Below are 19,292 nucleotides of genomic sequence, written 5' to 3' on the forward strand. Positions count from 1 at the left end.
ATGCATATATATGTTAGTTACTATTAAGTGTGATGCTTATTTCACCTGTCACTTACATGCTAATAATTACTAATCATAACAGTTTGCATTATAATTTGTTGATAAAAGTTTACACACTCTCTCTTTTTTACCTTGACAATTACTATTTGAAATCAGTGACCTCTATATCTCTCCTAAGCCCGTGGAGCTATATATATTTATATTCTGCTCTACAATTACAATAAAAGGATGATGAAGGGTTCATGTAAATTCATCTTCAAGTTGAAAATTAATAATTGATTGATCACTAGAGCATAAATGGGAGCTATTGTAGAAATGAATGTTGCCTTTGACTCTTCTTATTAAAATAATAATGTCGTGTTGATTTTTGAATTTATTTGAGCTTTGCTTACCAATACTATTGGGTATAGTCAAATAAGTTAGAAAAGAAAAGTATAAAAGAAAATTATGGCCTCAGGGCACAGCGCAAGTGGTGAGACTGAGATACGTAAGAAAAGAAAAGTATGACTGAGATGCGAAATCTGAACCATATATTAATACTATATTGATCCAACTCAAAAATCCTATATAAACTAAGCTAATTAAAGATCCCCTTATAGTCATACTCACACTCGAAATCTCTCTCTGCTTCTCTTTCTCTTCAAATATTATATATCTGAACTCATGGCTGGGAAAGGTGAGGGACCTGCTATTGGAATCGATTTGGGTACCACTTACTCCTGCGTCGGAGTATGGCAGGAAGGTCGTGTTGAGATCATTGCCAATGATCAGGGTAACCGAACAACACCCTCATATGTTGCTTTCACTGATACCGAGCGCTTGATCGGAGATGGTGCTAAGAACCAGGTCGCCATGAACCCCGTCAACACCGTCTTTGGTATGTAACATGTCTTCACAACGTGACTGTAAAATTATTTATGTAAATATTGCATAATATTTTATTATTTAAATTTAAAATACTGATCCTTTTTAAAAGGGTTTTAGGGCCTCTATACCGGATTGAATCCTCTGTCCCAATTAAATGTCCCATTGCCTGTTCTAAGACACGTGTCTTCCTAATTAATTCTCTATTAAGATATTTTTTTTTTCAGAAAAAAATATTCATCTTTTTGTTTGAGAACTTCATGCGTGCCTTTTATTTTTTCTGGAGAAGTTGGAAGACATAACTTAATACCAATAAATAAATCAAATAATAGGATCTCAATGCAATATATATACTTAGTATTATTTCCACATCTCATATATACATATATATATAAAAATACATATAATTCTGTAAATTTTCATATTCAGGTTTGGATTCTGCAATGTTGTGAATGATGTTCAATTAAAATTACCTAAAGCAACATGTTTTAATCTATATGCCTAAGGAAATAGATGCACTTGTAAAAGAAACCCCCAATATATATATTTATATATATCTATATATATGTGAAAAATAACTATGATTCAAGTGAATGAATTCCTTATATTAATTTAATTTATGGCTGATTAAAAAAAAAATATGGGCAAGTATGATTAGTTCTATAGATTATCATCAGATTTATTTCATCCACCTCCAAAAAAAGAAAAAACACTTGTCTTCATTTTTCTATTATCTCTCTCTATATATATATAAATATTTTAAACAGAGTAATAAATGATTTAATATGTTTTACTCTTTGATTATACAAAACAAGTCTTAGTTGAAAATTAACTAAGAAGACAAGTGTCAGTTTTTTATTATTGGGACAGACAATGGGACATGCAATTGGGACAGAGGATTTCAATCCCCTCTATACCGAGATTTCTAAATGAAATATTTTATTCTACTTCCTACTTTAGCTAGGGGTGTTTATCAAACCGCTCAAATTGTCTGCATTACAAAAAAAAAATACAATTTATAATTCTTTGCGGTGCGGTCACAGTTTGAATTTTTCTTAAACGCGCAGTGCAGTGTGGTTTGCAGTTTTAAATTATTAATATGCGGTTTAAACTGTACCGCACCGACAGCATATTATAATAAGCAGCAATGGCGTACATTGGTAGTAAAAGTGGCGCTATTAAATTGCTTGTTAGTACTATTTAGAAGTCATTAAATTACTAACGTTAATTTGATAAATATTTCTACAATTACGTGTATGTTTGAAAAAGGCTCTTTTATTTTTATGTTTCAGAATTTTAATTTTTTTATTTTATTATATTTGTGTAGATGCAAAAAGGTTAATTGGTAGGTGGTACGAGGACGAATGTGTACAGAGCGATATTAAGCTCTGGCCATTCAAGGTTATCCCCAGTCCTGGAGACAAGCCTTTGATTCTTGTGAACTACAAGGGTGAAGACAAACTGTTCTCTGCTGAGGAGATCTCATCTATGGTTCTCGTCAAGATGCGTGAGATTGCTGAGGCTTACCTTGGTTCAACCGTCAAGAACGCAGTTGTCACTGTCCCTGTTTACTTCAACGACTCTCAGCGTCAGGCTACCAAGGATGCCGGAGTTATTGCTGGTTTGAACGTGATGCGTATTATCAACGAGCCCACTGCTGCAGCAATTGCTTACGGTCTTGACAAGAAGGCCACCAGTGTTGGTGGGAACGTTTTGATCATTGATTTGGGAGGTGGTACTTTTGATGTGTCACTCCTTACCATTAAAGACGGCATTTTTGAAGTGAAAGCCACCGCTGGTGACACTCATCTCGGAGGAGAAGATTTTGACAACAGAATGGTCAACCATTTCGTCCAGGAGTTCAAGAGGAAGAACAAGAAGGACATCAGTGGCAACCCAAGGGCCCTTAGGAGGTTGAGAACATCTTGCGAGAGAGCGAAAAGGACCATCTCTTCCACAGCCCAGACCACCATCGAGATTGATTGCCTATATGAGGGTATTGATTTCTACTCCCCCTTTACCCGTGCCAAATTTGAGGAGCTCAATATAGATCTTTTCAGGAAGTGTATGGAGCAAGTCGAGAAGTGTTTGAGTGATGCTAAGATGGACAAGATCAATGTTGATGATGTTGTGCTTGTTGGTGGTTCCACTAGAATTCTCAAGGTTCAACAGTTGTTGCAAGATTTCTTCAATGGAAAGGAGCTTTGCAAGACTATTAACCCTGACGAGGCTGTTGCTTACGGTGCAGCAGTCCAGGCTGCTAACTTGACCGGTCAAGGAAACCAGAAGGTCCAGGACCTTTTGCTTTTGGATGTTACTCCTTTGTCTCTTGGTGTGGAGACTCTTGGAGGTGTTGTGACTGTAGTGATCCCCAAAAACACAACCATTCCAACCAAGAAGGAGCACATATTCACTACTTGCCACGACAACCAATCCTCTGTGTTGATCTACGTGTACGAAGGTGAAAGAGCTAGGACCTGTGACAACAACTTGCTTGGAGAGTGCAAGCTTTCTGACATTCCTCCAGCTCCCAAGGAAGTTCCAAAGATCAAGGTAAGCTTTGATATTGATGTCAACGGTATTCTTAACGTCTCTGTTAAGCACGAGTCCACAGGACAAAAGAGAAGTATCACTATCAACAACGACAGGGGAAGATTGTCCAAGAATGAAATTGAGAAGATGGTTCAAGAGGCTGAGAAGTACAAGGCTGAGGATGAAGAGCACAGGAAGAAGGTCGACTCCAAGAATGCTTTGGAGAACTACACTTACAACATGAGGAACGCAATTAAGGACGAGAAGATTGCATCCAAGCTTACTGAAGCCGATAAAAATGTGACAGTCAGTAGTCCCGTGAGGACAAAGCACGCTGGAAACACACGTGTTGGTCTGTAGGGTCAGTCATCAGTCCATGAAGCAGCCAAAGTGACGTACTCGTGTATAAGAGCCATTTAGTCCGTGGGTGTAAGGACCCAATGGAGGCTTGAAGCGGGGACGTTACAGTTGGTATCAGAGCCGATCGTCCGTTAGCCCGAAGGATACTCACGGTATACATACAGAAGACTGAAAAAGATCCCTCTCACTATTATGTAAGTGTTAGTTTTAATTTTCTTGGTATTGGCATTAATAGTCTTATATGTGATACATATAATTAGAGCCTCATCTTAGGTGGTGCTTAGAGACATCAATAGTACCCTCTATCTCTTATGATTGATTACACTTTTTAGGAAGAAGATGTATAAGTTTATATTTCTTTATTGTCTTGAATTGAACTAGGAAGGACCGTGTTCCTTTCTTGAAAATTTAGAATAAATTATATTAAGAGTTCATAAGACTTTATTTGATAAATAAGAATATTACTAGTTAAGCTTGACAACATTAAGTTTAGATATGTACATAGAATCTTCTCTTCCAATAATTGAACTCTTTTGTTTCTTTTAAATCAACATTTCTTGTAAACATGAAACTAGAAGATCAGTTAGAATCAATGTGAAAGGAACGACCAATAGAGGTGGGGGCTAAGGATGTGTGTTCCGCTGACCCACAGATGGTTGATGTTCCAGAGAACCCAATAATAGTTAAGGCTAACGATCTAATAGAGGTATTGGAAGGACTACGAGCATGACTAAGACAATTTGTTGAAGAGTTTTCACAGGCTCAGCAAAATATCACCAACACTAGTAGTGGAACTTGAAGCACATAATGAAATGTACCAATAGCCAACTAAGTACCGACGCATATTTTTTCACCTATCTATGAATGGTTGAAGAAGCGGTCTCTACACCTAGCCATGAATGGAAGCCCAACATATAGGAAGTAGGGATGACTTAGAATAGTAGACGCTATACCAAACTGGGACAGTATAATTTACGAAACCTACTTATTAAGAAGGATGAAATAATAGATCTTTAAGGAGAAGGTACTATCTTGTTGGATATTCTATAAGTAACACACTCTTAAGTTAGATGGTAAGAAGTATGAGTACTGTATGCAAAGACATTGGAGATAAGTATGTTATAGAAATGAGTCAGGAGAGGACGATGCCATCATATAGAAAGGAGTGCGGTGTGCTGAATAGAATCCAAAATGAGAAGTTAGAAAGAGACATGATAAAATTACTAGAGGTAATAACTTATGAAGGTATCTTAAACACTAAGAGATAAGCAGAGCATCAACAAATATTAGATTACCGAAGGAAAGTTGTAAACTTTAAACTCAAGGTCATCTACTTGGTGGAGGAGATAACAGAGAAAAATGTGTATGGTTTCGACAGAGACATTTTCAAAGGAGAAAGACAAAAAAAGGTCCAGGCACGGCTAACAATTTGGGTACAACATGAATGAGAGACAACTAAGAGGGTGACTACTCGGAATTGATCACAGCTACACAACTAAGAGATTGTGGATGCAGCTTTGTGGCGGGTGTACAACAAACAACTATAGAGAGTAGATCGCAAATTCAAAACTTGAGAAAGATGAGGAATTAGCATTCAAGGGTGACATCCCTAGATTCCAAATACTCACTGATACAACAACAATGGTGTGGAGTATAGCTCAATGAGAAAATGTTAGGAAAGCCTCACTTAGAGACAGGAGAAAAGTGAGACACAATTAGGACCAAAGTAACATATATTGAAGAATGTCATGGCATGTCAAGGACCATACAAGTTTTTGATAAGTGTTGGGATTAGAAAATACACTCATGCAACATAAAGGAATTCAAGGCACAACGTAAGCAAAGGATACTACAATCCAATTACGGCTTATATTATGGGCAATAGTATAAGTATGTTGGAGTGTCATCTAATGAGAAACTAAGAGGAAAACTCACAAAGTCCATTTGAAAAGAGATGGTGTTTCTAGGTCCTATAATGCCCGAGAAGAAAATGACTATGGATTTGTCAAAAGCTAAAATTGTTAAGAGCAAAAAAAAAAAAAGGGAAAAATATTAGATATTTTTCTCAATCTAAAAAGCCAGTAATAGAGATCTTTGGAAGGACTCTCTCAAGCTGACAATAACTAACTTATTGCACACTACTAAGTCTTGTCCAATTGAAAGTGCAAAAGTTAGAAGAAGAAAAAAAAAACAAGATAGGTATTGATAATTTGGTGGCGTTTGGATGTAAAATGAGACGCTTGAACGAATTATTGACTTGTGCTTAAAGGTAGTATGGGAAGTAAGAATAAAAAATTCCTGACTAAGGAATTATAAATAGTGAGTCTCCAGTAATAAATCAAATACAAGTATGGGTATAGGCGGTATAATAGTGATGGACAGAGTAAGGTCTGTTCGGCATAGTTTGCAAATTATATATATAGTATCCTTACCCTGATAACTTGGATGATCAATACATTATGAGATTGGTATGGTTGACTTATTGTTAAAAGTCAACAAATAATAAATAGTTGGGCTACTATAAGCTATGGTAGGATTGAACTTATTTTAAAGGGGTTATTAGTGTGCTTTCTATGTTTTAATACATATATGTTATAGTCTTAAGTAAATAATTAGTATTGGAATGTATGTTTAAGAGATTTGGAAGATTTAGAGGTACAATTAAGAAGTTGAGATATTTTTTTTTTTCTGGTGAATTAAAGAAGGCTACAATATACAGGGCATGAATATGGCTGGAATAATCAATGCTATGATAAGTATGAAATTATGTGATACCTTAGATGGCTAGTATATTAGAAGAAGCAATCATTGAACATAACTATCAGAATCTATCGGCATTACAGATTCAAAGTTCACCACTATAGCAAGATAATACCAAAGTAGATAAAAGTTAGTATAGAAAACTAGCTAATCTCATAATCAAGTCAACTTGATTGAAGGGGGTAATGGAGGACCAAGAACCATAGGAGAGATTAGCAAAGAAAATACAATATAGTGATACAAGAAAGAGACTACAAAAGGAACCGACAGTGGTTACCTAGGAAAATGGGAAGGCGTGACAACTGCAATGAATACATGGATAAAGGATATCAAGAGGTGAATGTTAGACAAAAAGGTGGTCGAAATGGATCATTAAATATTTATATATAGAAGACCTTTTAAAGAGCTTAAATGTTTATTTCCAAGTGTCATGGAACAAGTGTCTATCGATGAGTGGGTAACACCTATGAAATTGAAAGAATGACATTGTAGCCTTATAGTAGAAAATCAAGTAGAGAAGTAAGATTTTTATAGGTAATAACATTCAACTAAAGAATGGGAATGATTAAAGACAAGTTTGCATAAGGTCTTCTACCCTACTCTTTGTGTTTGTTATTTTGTATTGTATAATGTGTTCTCAAGTGACATGTAAGGATGTTCATTTAGAGAATAATTAGTGTTACTTTAAATGGCATGTAAGGATGCTCATAGAAAAATAAATAGTTTCACTCTTAATGGCATGTAAGGATGATCATAAGAGAAAGAAAAACTTTTCATATATTACGAGCATGTGATTGCAAAACTTAGTATTTAAAGCATGTATATGTAAGTTATTATGATGGAGTACATTTTGGTATTTAAGTAATGTATAGAGAAATAATAATACTTAATTAAGTTGTGTATATTTTATGTGTTATGGATTGACCGATAAGACATAGGTTAAATGCATGTTTATTGGGTCCATATATATGGTAGATAATGAGGTAATGCAGTAAGTGGTGAAAGACATGACGACTCAACACCCCGAGTGTTGGTAAGTTAAATTTCGAGGACGAAATTTCTTTTAAGGAGGGTAGAATGTAATATCCAGATTAAAATAGTATTTAATTTTCTTTTTTTTTTTGGATATTAATTGAGCGAGGATAATTATCTTGTTTCTTTGTGTTGTTAGTGAGTTGATATTATTGCTTAGAGTAGTTGTACCAATTTTTAGAGAGAGTTAAAGTTGTATTAACTACGAAAGTAAAATATTATGGTATTTTTACAGAGTAAGTAATCGTTTAATTAAAGCCCAATATGAAGGTCCATTAGGGTTTTATAATATATTTAGTGAGTTTAATTAATTAATGTTAAAAATTCGTAGGTTTGGATAAATTCGCAAGATTAAAAACTGTTTTACTAAAACGATCATATCTGGAGTTCTAGAGCTCGGATTGAGGTGATTTCAGTGGCGTTGGAAAGATAATTCAAAGATCTATCAATTATGTAGAAATAGATTTATCGTAATTTTAACTTTATTGGGGTCAAAATTAGGTTACAAAGTGACGACCTGTTAAGTTTAGTATAGAAACCCTAAGTTTTAAAATTTAAATTTAAAACTTATATCTAACAAATAAGATTTTTATTTAATTATTCTATTTAGAGTTAAATTAGCATCAGATTATAGGGGTTATTTTATTATTTTCTTTTATAGATTTAATTAGATTATAAAACCTAAATCTATCACATTTTGATACGTAATATGCAGAGTCTCTAACCCTAAGAAAAATAAAACTCAATCTCAATCTCTTTCTTTCAGCCTGAATACAATTCTTAGAGAAGACACTCATAAAATCCTATATCCTACAAGTTATCCATCTCGCTACCTATCAAAGATTTATAATTTTTCCTTCTTGTTTCATTCTCTTCGCCAAACAACACTCATGATTTTCATCAACATAACATTGAGATCATCATCACCATTCTAATAATTTGAGATTTCAAGATCTAGCACTGATTAAGAAGAGTCATCAAGAGGTAAGAGAGTTTTTCCACTTATTGTTGTGAACTTTTAGGTTAAACTATGAAATCTCGTTTTTATTTTTTTCTGAAAATTATTGTCTTAGTAAAATAGTCATATCTCTCTCAATATTGATCCGTTTCTGGCGATTTTGTATCGTTAGAAAGCTTATTCGATGATCTAAAATTTTTATGAAGAAACTATTCACCATTTCGGTGATATTCTATGTCGAAAATTATCATCTTTCTGATATTGTTGTAAATCGTTTTTTTCATATTCCCAGAAAAAGTACTTTCACTTAAAATACCATAACTCTCTCAATTCTTGTCCATTTTTAATGATCTATATATGGTTTCAAAGCTTATTCAATTTGGCATAAGTTTCATGAAGAAACATTTCGTGAATTCGGAGTTATACTATGTCGAAAAGTTAGTTTCCTTCTGTATCATGTAATTCGTTTCTTGAATCTTGTTCTTCCAAAACTGTTTTGGTAAAATTGTAATATCTCTTTGAATATAATTCCAATTTCAGAGATTTTAGTATCATTGGAAAGGGAATTTAATTTCCTAAAACTTTCATGAAGATGTTATCTTCTAGTTCTGAACCTTTCAATACAAAAAGTTTGTAATTTTGCTAAGTCGTATAATTCGTTACTCCATATTCCTTCTCAGAAATAGTTTCAGTAAAACAATCATAACTCTCTCAGTTTTAATCCATTTTTTATGATCTTTATATCGTTGGAAAGATAATGGAATTTCCTATAATTTTTATGAAGACAACTTTTACTGAATTAGTGTAGTTGTTGGTCAAAAATAGTAATCTTTCTGCTGTACTGTAAGAGTACGAATTTTAATATTAGGACCTTGACCCATGTCTTATTATAGGTAGTAGTGACGAGATAACAACTCTTAAGCAGCGGGATTTGAGGTAAGGAAATTAGATAGTTTTGTATGTGTTTATCTGCATAAATTTAAATTCTTTATGTATTGAAATATGACTTATGATTAGTTTTTATGAATATGTATATGGTACTGAGAATGTGTGGTATGGACACAATATGACTTTGTGAATTGATACGTAGATTATGGTTGTATGACTTGTATATGTTGTATGTTGTATTTGTATGTTTCAGGTTGTGTGTTGTATGATGTATTTGTATGTTGCATGTTATATGTTGTATGTTGTATGCTAACGTCTCAGGTAAAGTGGGGGACCATGGTGGGGTATGATACGGGATAAGGCCGTTGAATGTAGAGATACCCTACCCTGCATTTTACTGAGTCGTGTATGAGATTGTTATGGTGGGTATGATACAGTGATGTTACTGTTGAATATAGGGATACCCTATCCTATAACAATGGTAGGGCTGCATAGGCCCATGTTATTATATGGGCAGATTAGGCCCAGGATATTGTAGGGTCGAGCTAGGCCGGGTTATGTAAGTAATGGCTATGATATGCCAATATTGTGATAATGTTATTATTATTTATAGTATTGATATGATTATGTTATGAGTATGATATTGGAGTTATGATCTCTGTATATGTGTACGGTGTGAACAAATAGTATAGACTTGTATGATAAAGGTTTCCATATGTACAGTTATTTGGTTATAGTTATAAAAGAGCATGTATGATATTGCTAAAACTTAATAAATACATTAATGGTATGTGTGATATTATATGGTATTGTTTGATAAGCATTTCCTTACTGAGCTTTTAGCTCACCCCCCTTACTTTCCCCCTACAGGTATTAGACAGGGAAGTATGTATAGTGAGTGTGGTCGGTTGTACGTATACTGTGAGCGGCTATGGGCGGACAAACGATCTAGAACGCCGGTGGTGCCTTAGTTTTATTTTAAGCAGTTGATAAATCTAACACAGTGGAAATGCATTATTTAAAATTATTTACTTACTGTATCTTGTTTTACAAATGAAGGATCCTTCTCTGTTGCATTTTGATTTTTTTTAAAATCCACTGTTGTATTTAAATTATTTTTTTTATCTTTTCAAATTATGCATGAAAATAGTATTTTTGTAAAATAAGGCAAAATATCGGGTCAGTCAGTAGTCCCGTGATCCGTAAGGGGAAATACCGGGTAAGCTGTGCAATCCCACACCGCCTGGGGAAGGTCAAGTGGGATGATTATGAGACTGTGTAGGTATGGGACTACACAGTTGAAGATGGCTTAAATGGATTGATTGGTACTACCTATGTCAACAAGGTGCATCTTGTTTTTCGGTAGCCCATCTCGAAAGAACTCCACAGTTAAGCGTGCTTGGCCTGGAGCAATTTCAAGGATGGGTGACCTCCTGGGAAGTTTTCCCAGGATGCGTGTGAGTGAGGACAAAGCACGCTGGAAACACTTGTGTTGGTCTGTAGGGTCAGTCATCAATCCAGGAAGCGACGCAGTGGGCGTACTCGTGTATAAGAGCCATTAGTCCGTGGGTGTAAGGGCCCAATGGAGGCTTGAAGCGGGGACGTTACAAAATGGTATCGCAGCCTTGACTCCGGAAGTGTGGTCGACGAGGACGTCGGACCCCGTAAGGGGGGGTGATTGTGACAGTCAGTAGTCCCGTGATCCGTAAGGGGAAATACCGGGTAAGCTGTGCAATCCCACATCGCCTGGGGAAGGTCAAGTGGGATGATTCTGAGACTATGTAGGTATGGGACTACACAGTTGAAGAGGGCTTAAATGGATTGATTGGTACTACCTATATCAACAAGGTGCATCTTGTTTTTCGGTAGCCCATCTCGAAAGAACTCCACAGTTAAGCGTGCTTGACTTGGGAGCAATGTTAGGATGGGTGACCTCCTGGGAAGTTTTCCCAGGAAGCGTGCGAGTGAGGACAAAGCACGCTGAAAACACTCGTGTTGGTCTGTAGGGCCAGTCATCAATCCAGGAAGCAGCCAGAGTGACGTACTCGTGTATAAGAGCCATTCATTCCGTGGGTGTAAGGACCCAATGGAGGCTTGAAGCGGGGACGTTACAAAAAAGAAGATCGAGGATGCCATTGATGGAACAATCCAATGGCTTGATGGTAACCAACTTGCTGAGTTTGGTGAGTTTGATTACATGAAGATGGAACTTGAGAGCATTTACGACCTAATCATTGCCGAGATGTACCAGGGAGCTGGAGGTGACATGGGAGCTGGCATGGGAGGTGACATGGGAAGTGACATGGGAGGTGACATGGGAGGTGACATGGAAGAGGTCTTGATTGATATTTTTGATAAATTTGTAACTTTCTCTTCTCTATTTTAGAGTAAGACAGACTAAGTTTAGACTTTATAGCATTTATAAAGAAAGTTTTTGCTTAGACTATTTTTGTTTAGTAAACATGAAAGAAGATAAGAGGAGGAAATGATTTTATTTTGTTTAGTGAGAAGGAAGAGAAGGAAACCGCTAAGGATTGCCAATTTCTTATGCCCACTACAAACAATTCGGAACAAAGAATATCCAATTCTCTCTAATGGAAGACCTATTTCATTAATGTTCACTAAGCTAAAAAAAATACTCGTAATATATATAGAAAAATAAATTAAAAAACAAAAGAAACTCAACAATGGGATTAATGTACTCTTTAAGATTGTAAAAGAGAACCAGAACAGAAAATATATTGGTTGGTATATGTATAAAACCAAAACAAGAATGGGTAGGTTTTTTGCTTTTCTCTCACTCAATAATATCCAAGACCACTACAGCTTGAAACATGCTTAATGGCCTCTTCTTCTTTCAACGCAAAACGTTATTCCTTCCACTGGTGACAGGGTTTTTCCTTAACGATAAGAGTTCTCACCAATGACTAAACTCATAAAATAAAATTTAATGTCTTGAATTGATGAACTTTGATAAATCCCATCAATTATCTTAGCAGACAAAGGAGCTGCAAATGAAAGACAACGTAGATATTATTAGAACATATATTGTGGACGTTGTCTCACATAGAATAAACGGTAGAAAATTGAGTTATATATAAGAACATGGACTACTCCACTCATTGCCAATTGATTTTGAGATGTAACGTCATGATTCTCAACAGAACAAAACACTCATCCTTTAAGGTTGTATGATAGAGAAACAATCCTTATAAAGTAATAACCGATCAACTTTAGAAGAGTTCATATCCTCAAAGTCTACTTCCATTGCCATTAATGAAAACACGTGATCTGAAAAAGTAAAAATCTTAAGTTATAAGATCATCAAAATTGTAGCTTCTAATTTGGTTTTCTAGTAGTCTCTTGGCCTAGATCAAAATCCTCCTCCATTGTGGATTTCGAAATTAAGCTACATATACACCCACTGTTATGACATTTATATGTAATTATTATCATGCAAATACATATTATATATAATAATCATTATAAATATATTTTAAAAAAATCTCTTATATATAACTCATCTACATATATCACACCTAGGAAATTTAAAATTTTACGTTAAATTTTCTTTTTCTTCCTAATTCTCTTAATTTTATATCCAAATAATAAATTGGTCACAGTAATTATTACTTATTCATTTTGAAATCATTATTATTGGTAAATAATTTTTTTAAAAAAATAAAATTGATTTCCAAAAAGATTTATTTTGTTGAAATTTATATATGTATTAATTAATCTTAATTATTTGTAAATTAATTAACTTTTTAAGTGGTCAGCCGACAAGGAAGAAATAGTCCTTTGACCAAATAGAACCTAATTTGGATTAGAATTATGTAATTAATTGCGTACGTTAACGTATATGAAAATATACATAGTACAGCAATATTATACAGAATTACAGCATTAGAGTTTTTCATCGTATTTAAAGAAATTCCCTGAAAGAAAAAGGTATTAATAATTACATATCTTAGTTACCATTAATTTTTCCAAGAAAATAACATTTTAATTAGCTAATCCCAATATTAAGGACTTTTAATACATATATACTTTTTTCATAGACTTAATGATAATGATGTTCTTATAATTTGGAAGGGCTTCATTTATTAGTGTAATTAAGCCAACACGTAATTTCCACCAAGGATAATAGTATTTTAGGAGATGTTTAATTGGTATTTAATTAGATCATCTCCCATATGATTATATTAATTTAGTGTAAAATTTACACCAATTATTAATATAAAATATTTATTTTTGGTGCAGCAATTCTAAAAGAAAATTTTATTTACACCAAGGTTATGTTTGGTAGGAAGGAGGCAGAGTTAGATGGATGGATAGTTGATGAAGGATGGAGAATATAAGGAAGGGAGAGGAGAGTAATGATCCTTTTATATTGCTTGGTAAGAAGGATGGAGTGATTGAATGATAGATAATTATTAATTTATAAAATTACTATTTTATCCTTATAATTATTTTTTTAATAATATTTATTGAGAACTTTTATGTAATTTACAATAATTGAAGAGGGAGAGTTCGAATCCTTTTATTATTGGAGGGATTACAAATTAGATATTTGAGTAGATTTGCTATCCTCTCACCTCTCCTTTCTCTCCTTCACTCCCTCTTGCCAAACAAAGAGATTTGTTATCTCCTCCCACCTCTATCCCTCCTTTCCTCTCCATCCCTCCACTTCTCCCTCCTACCAAACATAGTGTAAAAAATCTAAATCTTTAAACAAAAAAATACAAAAATTGTAAAATGCCTAATATTAAATCCCAGTAAAAATCTAGGTGGCAATGACCTCCGTTTGGCTCGTCGACGATGCTGGGTCGTCTGTCATTTGGGAAGAAGACCAAAGACCAATGAGTCGTGCAAAGCCTAGGCCACGTGAAGAAACCAGTGGGAGAGAAAGAGTTTTCATTCTGATTAGCTCGTCCTCGTCGATGGGGTGCGAACAAAAGGGCATCTGCTTTGGTTGCGAGAAACGTAAGGGGAACCACCATTGTTCGGGTTTCCATATGCTGCGAGTATTATTATGTGGTCCATTTGGACCACCATAGTCGGAGAGAGGCCATCGTACCCAGGTAGCATTATCGCGCTAGGAAAAAGGGAAATAAAGATAAATGTTGGGGCTTTAGGCTTTCTTGGGTTGAGGAAGCCATGGCTGGACCATGACAACCCAGTCGTGGTCATTCCGGAGCCACGCAAAATAAACAAAGGGAGATCAGATAGGGAGAGAAAGATAGAGATGGGAGAGAGAGTTTGAAGATGGTGAATGAGATTTTGGGTTTCAACATATTTCTTTTATACTCTTATTTATTTTTTATTTTTTTTTTAATTTTCTTTCATAAATAATAAATTAAGAGAGATAAGAAAGCTTTTTATGGAACTAGCCGTGTGTTTCAATTTTTTTTTTGTTGTTTTATAATTTTTTATTGAGCCTATAGTGACCCGCATTGTGAGACTCTGAACATTTTCAGAGTTAGACAGTGCGTGTCGCTTTTTATTTATTTATATATTTCAAAATAAATAGGTAAATAAATAAGTTTTTAGTGACCCTTCAAATGTATATTGACCTGCTTTATAGAACATAAATGTAAATTAATTACTGTCTAGCAATGTGGATCACTGAAAATTGATTAAAATATTTAATGACATACACTTTTTGTGCGCATCACTAAATATATAAATTGTAGTAGTGAAAGAAATACAGGTAAAACTTATAAAAGATTGAGAAGATATAAAAAGAAAGTTTAAATCAAGAATCGAGATACGACCTATCAATCTGAGATATTTCTCATCTCAGACTGTGATGAGGAAGATATTATCTTGGATCGAAAAGCGTCTATCTCAATTCAGCCTTGTACTCTTCTTATCTTAATTCAATTCAAAATTTATTTTATCTCGGACGAGTTTGAGATATGACCTATCATGGTCATTATGAGATATGGCCTATCTCAGTCAGTCCAAACTCTCATATCTCAGACGAGATGAGTAACATATCTCGGACGTGATGAGTCACATGATATCTCAGATGGAAAGACTCACATATCTTGGACGAGAAGACTCTCATGTATCAAATGGGATGACTCATATATCTCTGACAGGATAATTCGTATATCTCTGATAGGATGACTTGTAAATCTCCGATGGGATGACTCGTATACCTCGGACGAGATGACTCAATACTTCAGACGGGATGACTAACATATCTCAAACATATGACACATTTGATAAATGACACTTGTCAAAGATATGTAATGACACTTCATAAAGAATAAAAGACACATGTCAAAGAAAACCCTTATAAAGTTGACACCTAAGGATAAGAGATAGGGATAAATGGAAGAGATGCAGGGGAGAAAAAGGGGACCTTGGGGAAAGCTGAGAAAAGATTAAGAATGAACAGGATGTAAAATGTTCTAAAAAAAATAAAAAAATTTGACTAGCTTTTTGATTAATGATAAACGACTTTTGGTCAAAACAAGTATTGTAGTTGCATCATTCATTTTAACATCATATTTGCTATTGGTGCAATACCAAAATTAGTATCTAAGGTTGGAGATGACCTTAATGGTGTCTAGCACCAAAACCATAAGGTGATACTTTGTGAAGGTTAAACGAATTATTTATAACAATTGTTAAATTAAAATATGTTGAACCTACTACTTAATTATACCGTATAACACTCACGGTGGTAATAGGCATCTCACGACAATGCTAAACACTTTCTAGGGTATTTTTAGCCATAGTTTTATGTCACTTTCTAGGCTGAGTTTAATGGTAAGAGATGCATCTAATAGTTATGAGCTTTAGAATAGATTACATTGGCTCAAGGATGGGTGGTTCTAAGACTGACAACCGTGTACTGGTCAAAGAACTCTTTCTTTCTCTTTCCTCATGTTAAATTTTTATCCTAACAATTTCTTGGAGCTATATATATATGGAACACTTCTTAATGGGTATTACCCATGAATGGTTACTACACAAATTTAACTACAAATATTAATTTTAAAAATATCAAACTATCAAATTTTGATCTAATATAATGAAATCACAAATTTGAATTTCTATGCTTAATTTAACTACTTAATCAAAAAAATATCAAAAAATATATCTTTTTACACTATATTAAAAATATGTTCATACAAAAATATTTAACTCAAACTCAACTTTTTTTTCTTCTTATTTTTCTTGCTAAAAAACTTTTTTTTAAAATTTTTTTTACCGATGGAACAATCTCGGCCCATATGATATAAAAATGAGAGATTTTTTTAATTAGGTAGAAAAATTAAGCATAAAAACTCAAAATTTTCTAATTTTACCCATTCATGGGTAATACTCATTAAGAGTGTACTTATATATATGTATATATATTCTGCTCTAACAATTAAAATAAAAGGATGATGAAGGGTTCATGTAAATTCATCTTCAAGTTGAAAATTAATAATTAATTGATCAGTAGAGCATAAATGGCAGCTATTGTAGAAATGAATGTTGCCTTTGACTCTTCTTATTAAAATAATAATGTCGTGTTGATTTTTGAATTTATTTGAGCTTTGCTTACCAATACTATTGGGTATAGTCAAATAAGTAAGAAAAGAAAAGTATAAAAGAAAATTATGGCCTCAGGGCACAGCGCAAGTGGTGAGACTGAGATACGTAAGAAAAGAAAAGTATTACAGAAAATTAATTAGGGCCTCAAGCCACAGTGGAAGTGGTCAGATATGTAAGAAAGAGGCTCAACTAGTCAAAAACTCACAGCAGATGCGAAATCTGAACCATATATTACTATATATTGATCCAACTCAAAAATCCTATATAAACTAAGCTAAAGATCCCCTCATACTCACACTCGAAATCCTAACCTTGCTGACAGCCTCTCTCTTTGCTTCTCTTTCTCTTCAAATATTATATATCTGAACTCATGGCTGGGAAAAGTCAGGAGGCTAAGAAGTACCAGGCCGAGGATGAAGAGCACATAAAGAACGTCGATTCCAAGAATGCTTTGGAGAACTACGCTTACAACATAAGGAACAAAATTAAGGACGAGAAGATTGCATCGATGCTTACTGAAGCCGATATAAAGAAGATCGAGGATGCCATTGACGGAGCAATCCAATGGCTTGATCGTAACCAACTTGCTAAGTTTGATGAGTTTGATGACAAGAAGAAGGAGCTTGAGAGCATCTTCAACTCAATCATCGCCGAGATGTACCAGGGAACCGGAGGTGATGACATAGATATGTTGTGTGATATTTTTTGTAAATTGGCAACTTTAGCTGCAGTATTAAATAATTAATTAGAGAAAGATAGACTAAGTTTAGACTTTAGAGCATCGAGAGAGTGCTCTTATCGCATTAATAAGAAAGTTCTTGCTTAGGCTATTTTTGTTTGGTAAACAGGAAAAGAAGATAAGAGGAGGAAATGACTTTATTTTCGTTTAGTGAGAAATAGGCATGTCAAAAAGATCAATTTAGTTGGAGCGGATTGGAGCTCCGATCCGACGGATCACCTATAATTTGAAACCTTCGAATACTTATTGGATCTTCCTACGCTTTGCCCCGCTTAATCTTTTTTTTGGATCGAATCTAATTCAAGCTGATTTTAATTTATTTAAAAAAAAAACTTAATTCAAGACTCGGACCCCAGACTAGGATGCCTTGGGACCTAGACCCAGACCCGGACCCAGACCCGGACCGGGGCCCGAGATCGGGACATGGACCCTAACTCGGCACCCGAACCCAGACTCAGACCCTAACCTGAGACCCAGACCCGGGACCGGACCCGGGCCCGGACCCGAACCCGAGCCGAGATCCAGGACTCGGACTCGGACACTGACCCGGGACCCGGATCTGGTCCAGGACTCTGACCTCGGGCTCGGACCTCCGAAACTCGGACCCGGACCCAGGACCCAGACCCAGACCCAGGACCCGGACCCAGACCTAAGAACCTGGCTCGAACCCAAACTAGGACCCAAACCTAAACTTGGACCCGAACCCGACCCATAGTTGGTGTTAGGGTAGAGTTTATTGAAAATATATTATCTTTACACAATCTATTAATACATGTTAATAATACTAATACAAAATTAAAATGGATATAAAATTATAAGTTAATATTAAAATTCTTTAAAGGAAAAAGAGTCGGGTCAGATCTGATCTAATCCGAATAAGTTGGGTCGGATCTGATCCGATCCGAGTATCTGATCTAGCGGAGCGGGGCGGAGCAGATTCTTACATGTTTTGGATCAGGTCGGATTATAAACGGATCTAATCCAACCCTTAGTTAAAAGGAATAGAGAAGGAAATTGCTAAGGATCGATTGCCAATTTCTTATGCCCACTACAAACAATTCGGAGCAAAGAATCTCCACTTCTCTCTAATGGAAGACGTATTTCATTAATATTCACTAAGCTAAAAAAAATACTTATAATATATATTGAAAAATAAATTAAAAAACAAAAGAAACTCAACAATGGGATTAATGAACTCTTAAAGATTGTAAAAGAGTATTGGACATTATTGTTGAATTAAATATAAAAATATTGAGTTATATATAAAAATATAGATTACTCTACTTATCACCAATTAGTTTTAACCAGAACAGAAAACACTGGTTGGTATGTATAAAACCAAAACATGCATGGGTAGGTTTCTTGCTTTTCTCTCACTCATCATCCAAGACCACTACAGCTTGAAACATGCTTAATGGCCTCTTCTTCTTTCAACGCAAAACGTTCTTCCTTAACGATAAGAGTTCTCACTAATGACTAAACTCATAAAATAAAACACTCATCCTTTAAGGTTGTATGAGAGAGAGAGAGAAATTAACAATCCTTAAAAAAGCCCTAGCTAGGAATAAGGTTATCACCTAATAACCGATCAACTTTAAAAGA

At 34.7% G+C, this 19,292-nt stretch overlaps 1 protein-coding gene across 2 annotated transcripts; it reads left to right on the top strand.

Moving 5' to 3' along the window:
• Positions 1 to 512: 512 nt before the first annotated feature.
• LOC115712137 (heat shock cognate 70 kDa protein 2-like) lies at positions 513 to 17,781 on the top strand. 2 transcript variants are annotated; one of them, XM_061114674.1, is made up of 3 exons: positions 513 to 877; positions 2,192 to 3,696; positions 17,484 to 17,781. In XM_061114674.1, exons 1-3 carry the CDS (start codon positions 664 to 666, stop codon positions 17,694 to 17,696), a joined length of 1,932 nt encoding a protein of 643 aa, XP_060970657.1. In that variant the 5' UTR covers positions 513 to 663; the 3' UTR covers positions 17,697 to 17,781. The 2 variants fall into 2 exon arrangements, with proteins under 2 accessions (XP_060970657.1, XP_060970656.1); XM_061114673.1 differs by lacking the exon at positions 17,484 to 17,781 and adding an exon at positions 11,514 to 11,840 and having other exon boundaries at positions 514 to 877.
• The last annotated feature ends 1,511 nt before the right edge of the window (positions 17,782 to 19,292 follow it).

The sequence above is a fragment of the Cannabis sativa genome, chromosome 4 (assembly GCF_029168945.1).
Source record: "Cannabis sativa cultivar Pink pepper isolate KNU-18-1 chromosome 4, ASM2916894v1, whole genome shotgun sequence".
NCBI lineage: Eukaryota > Viridiplantae > Streptophyta > Magnoliopsida > Rosales > Cannabaceae > Cannabis > Cannabis sativa.

Bases quoted from the DNA above. Each gene is read 5' to 3' on its own strand.
- LOC115712137 (XM_061114673.1), top strand. From the start codon at position 664: ATGGCTGGGAAAGGTGAGGGACCTGCTATTGGAATCGATTTGGGTACC. The intron at 878-2,191 runs GTATGTAACATG...ATATTTGTGTAG, and splicing joins CCCCGTCAACACCGTCTTTG to ATGCAAAAAGGTTAATTGGT. The intron at 3,697-11,513 runs GTGACAGTCAGT...GTTACAAAAAAG, and splicing joins TTACTGAAGCCGATAAAAAT to AAGATCGAGGATGCCATTGA.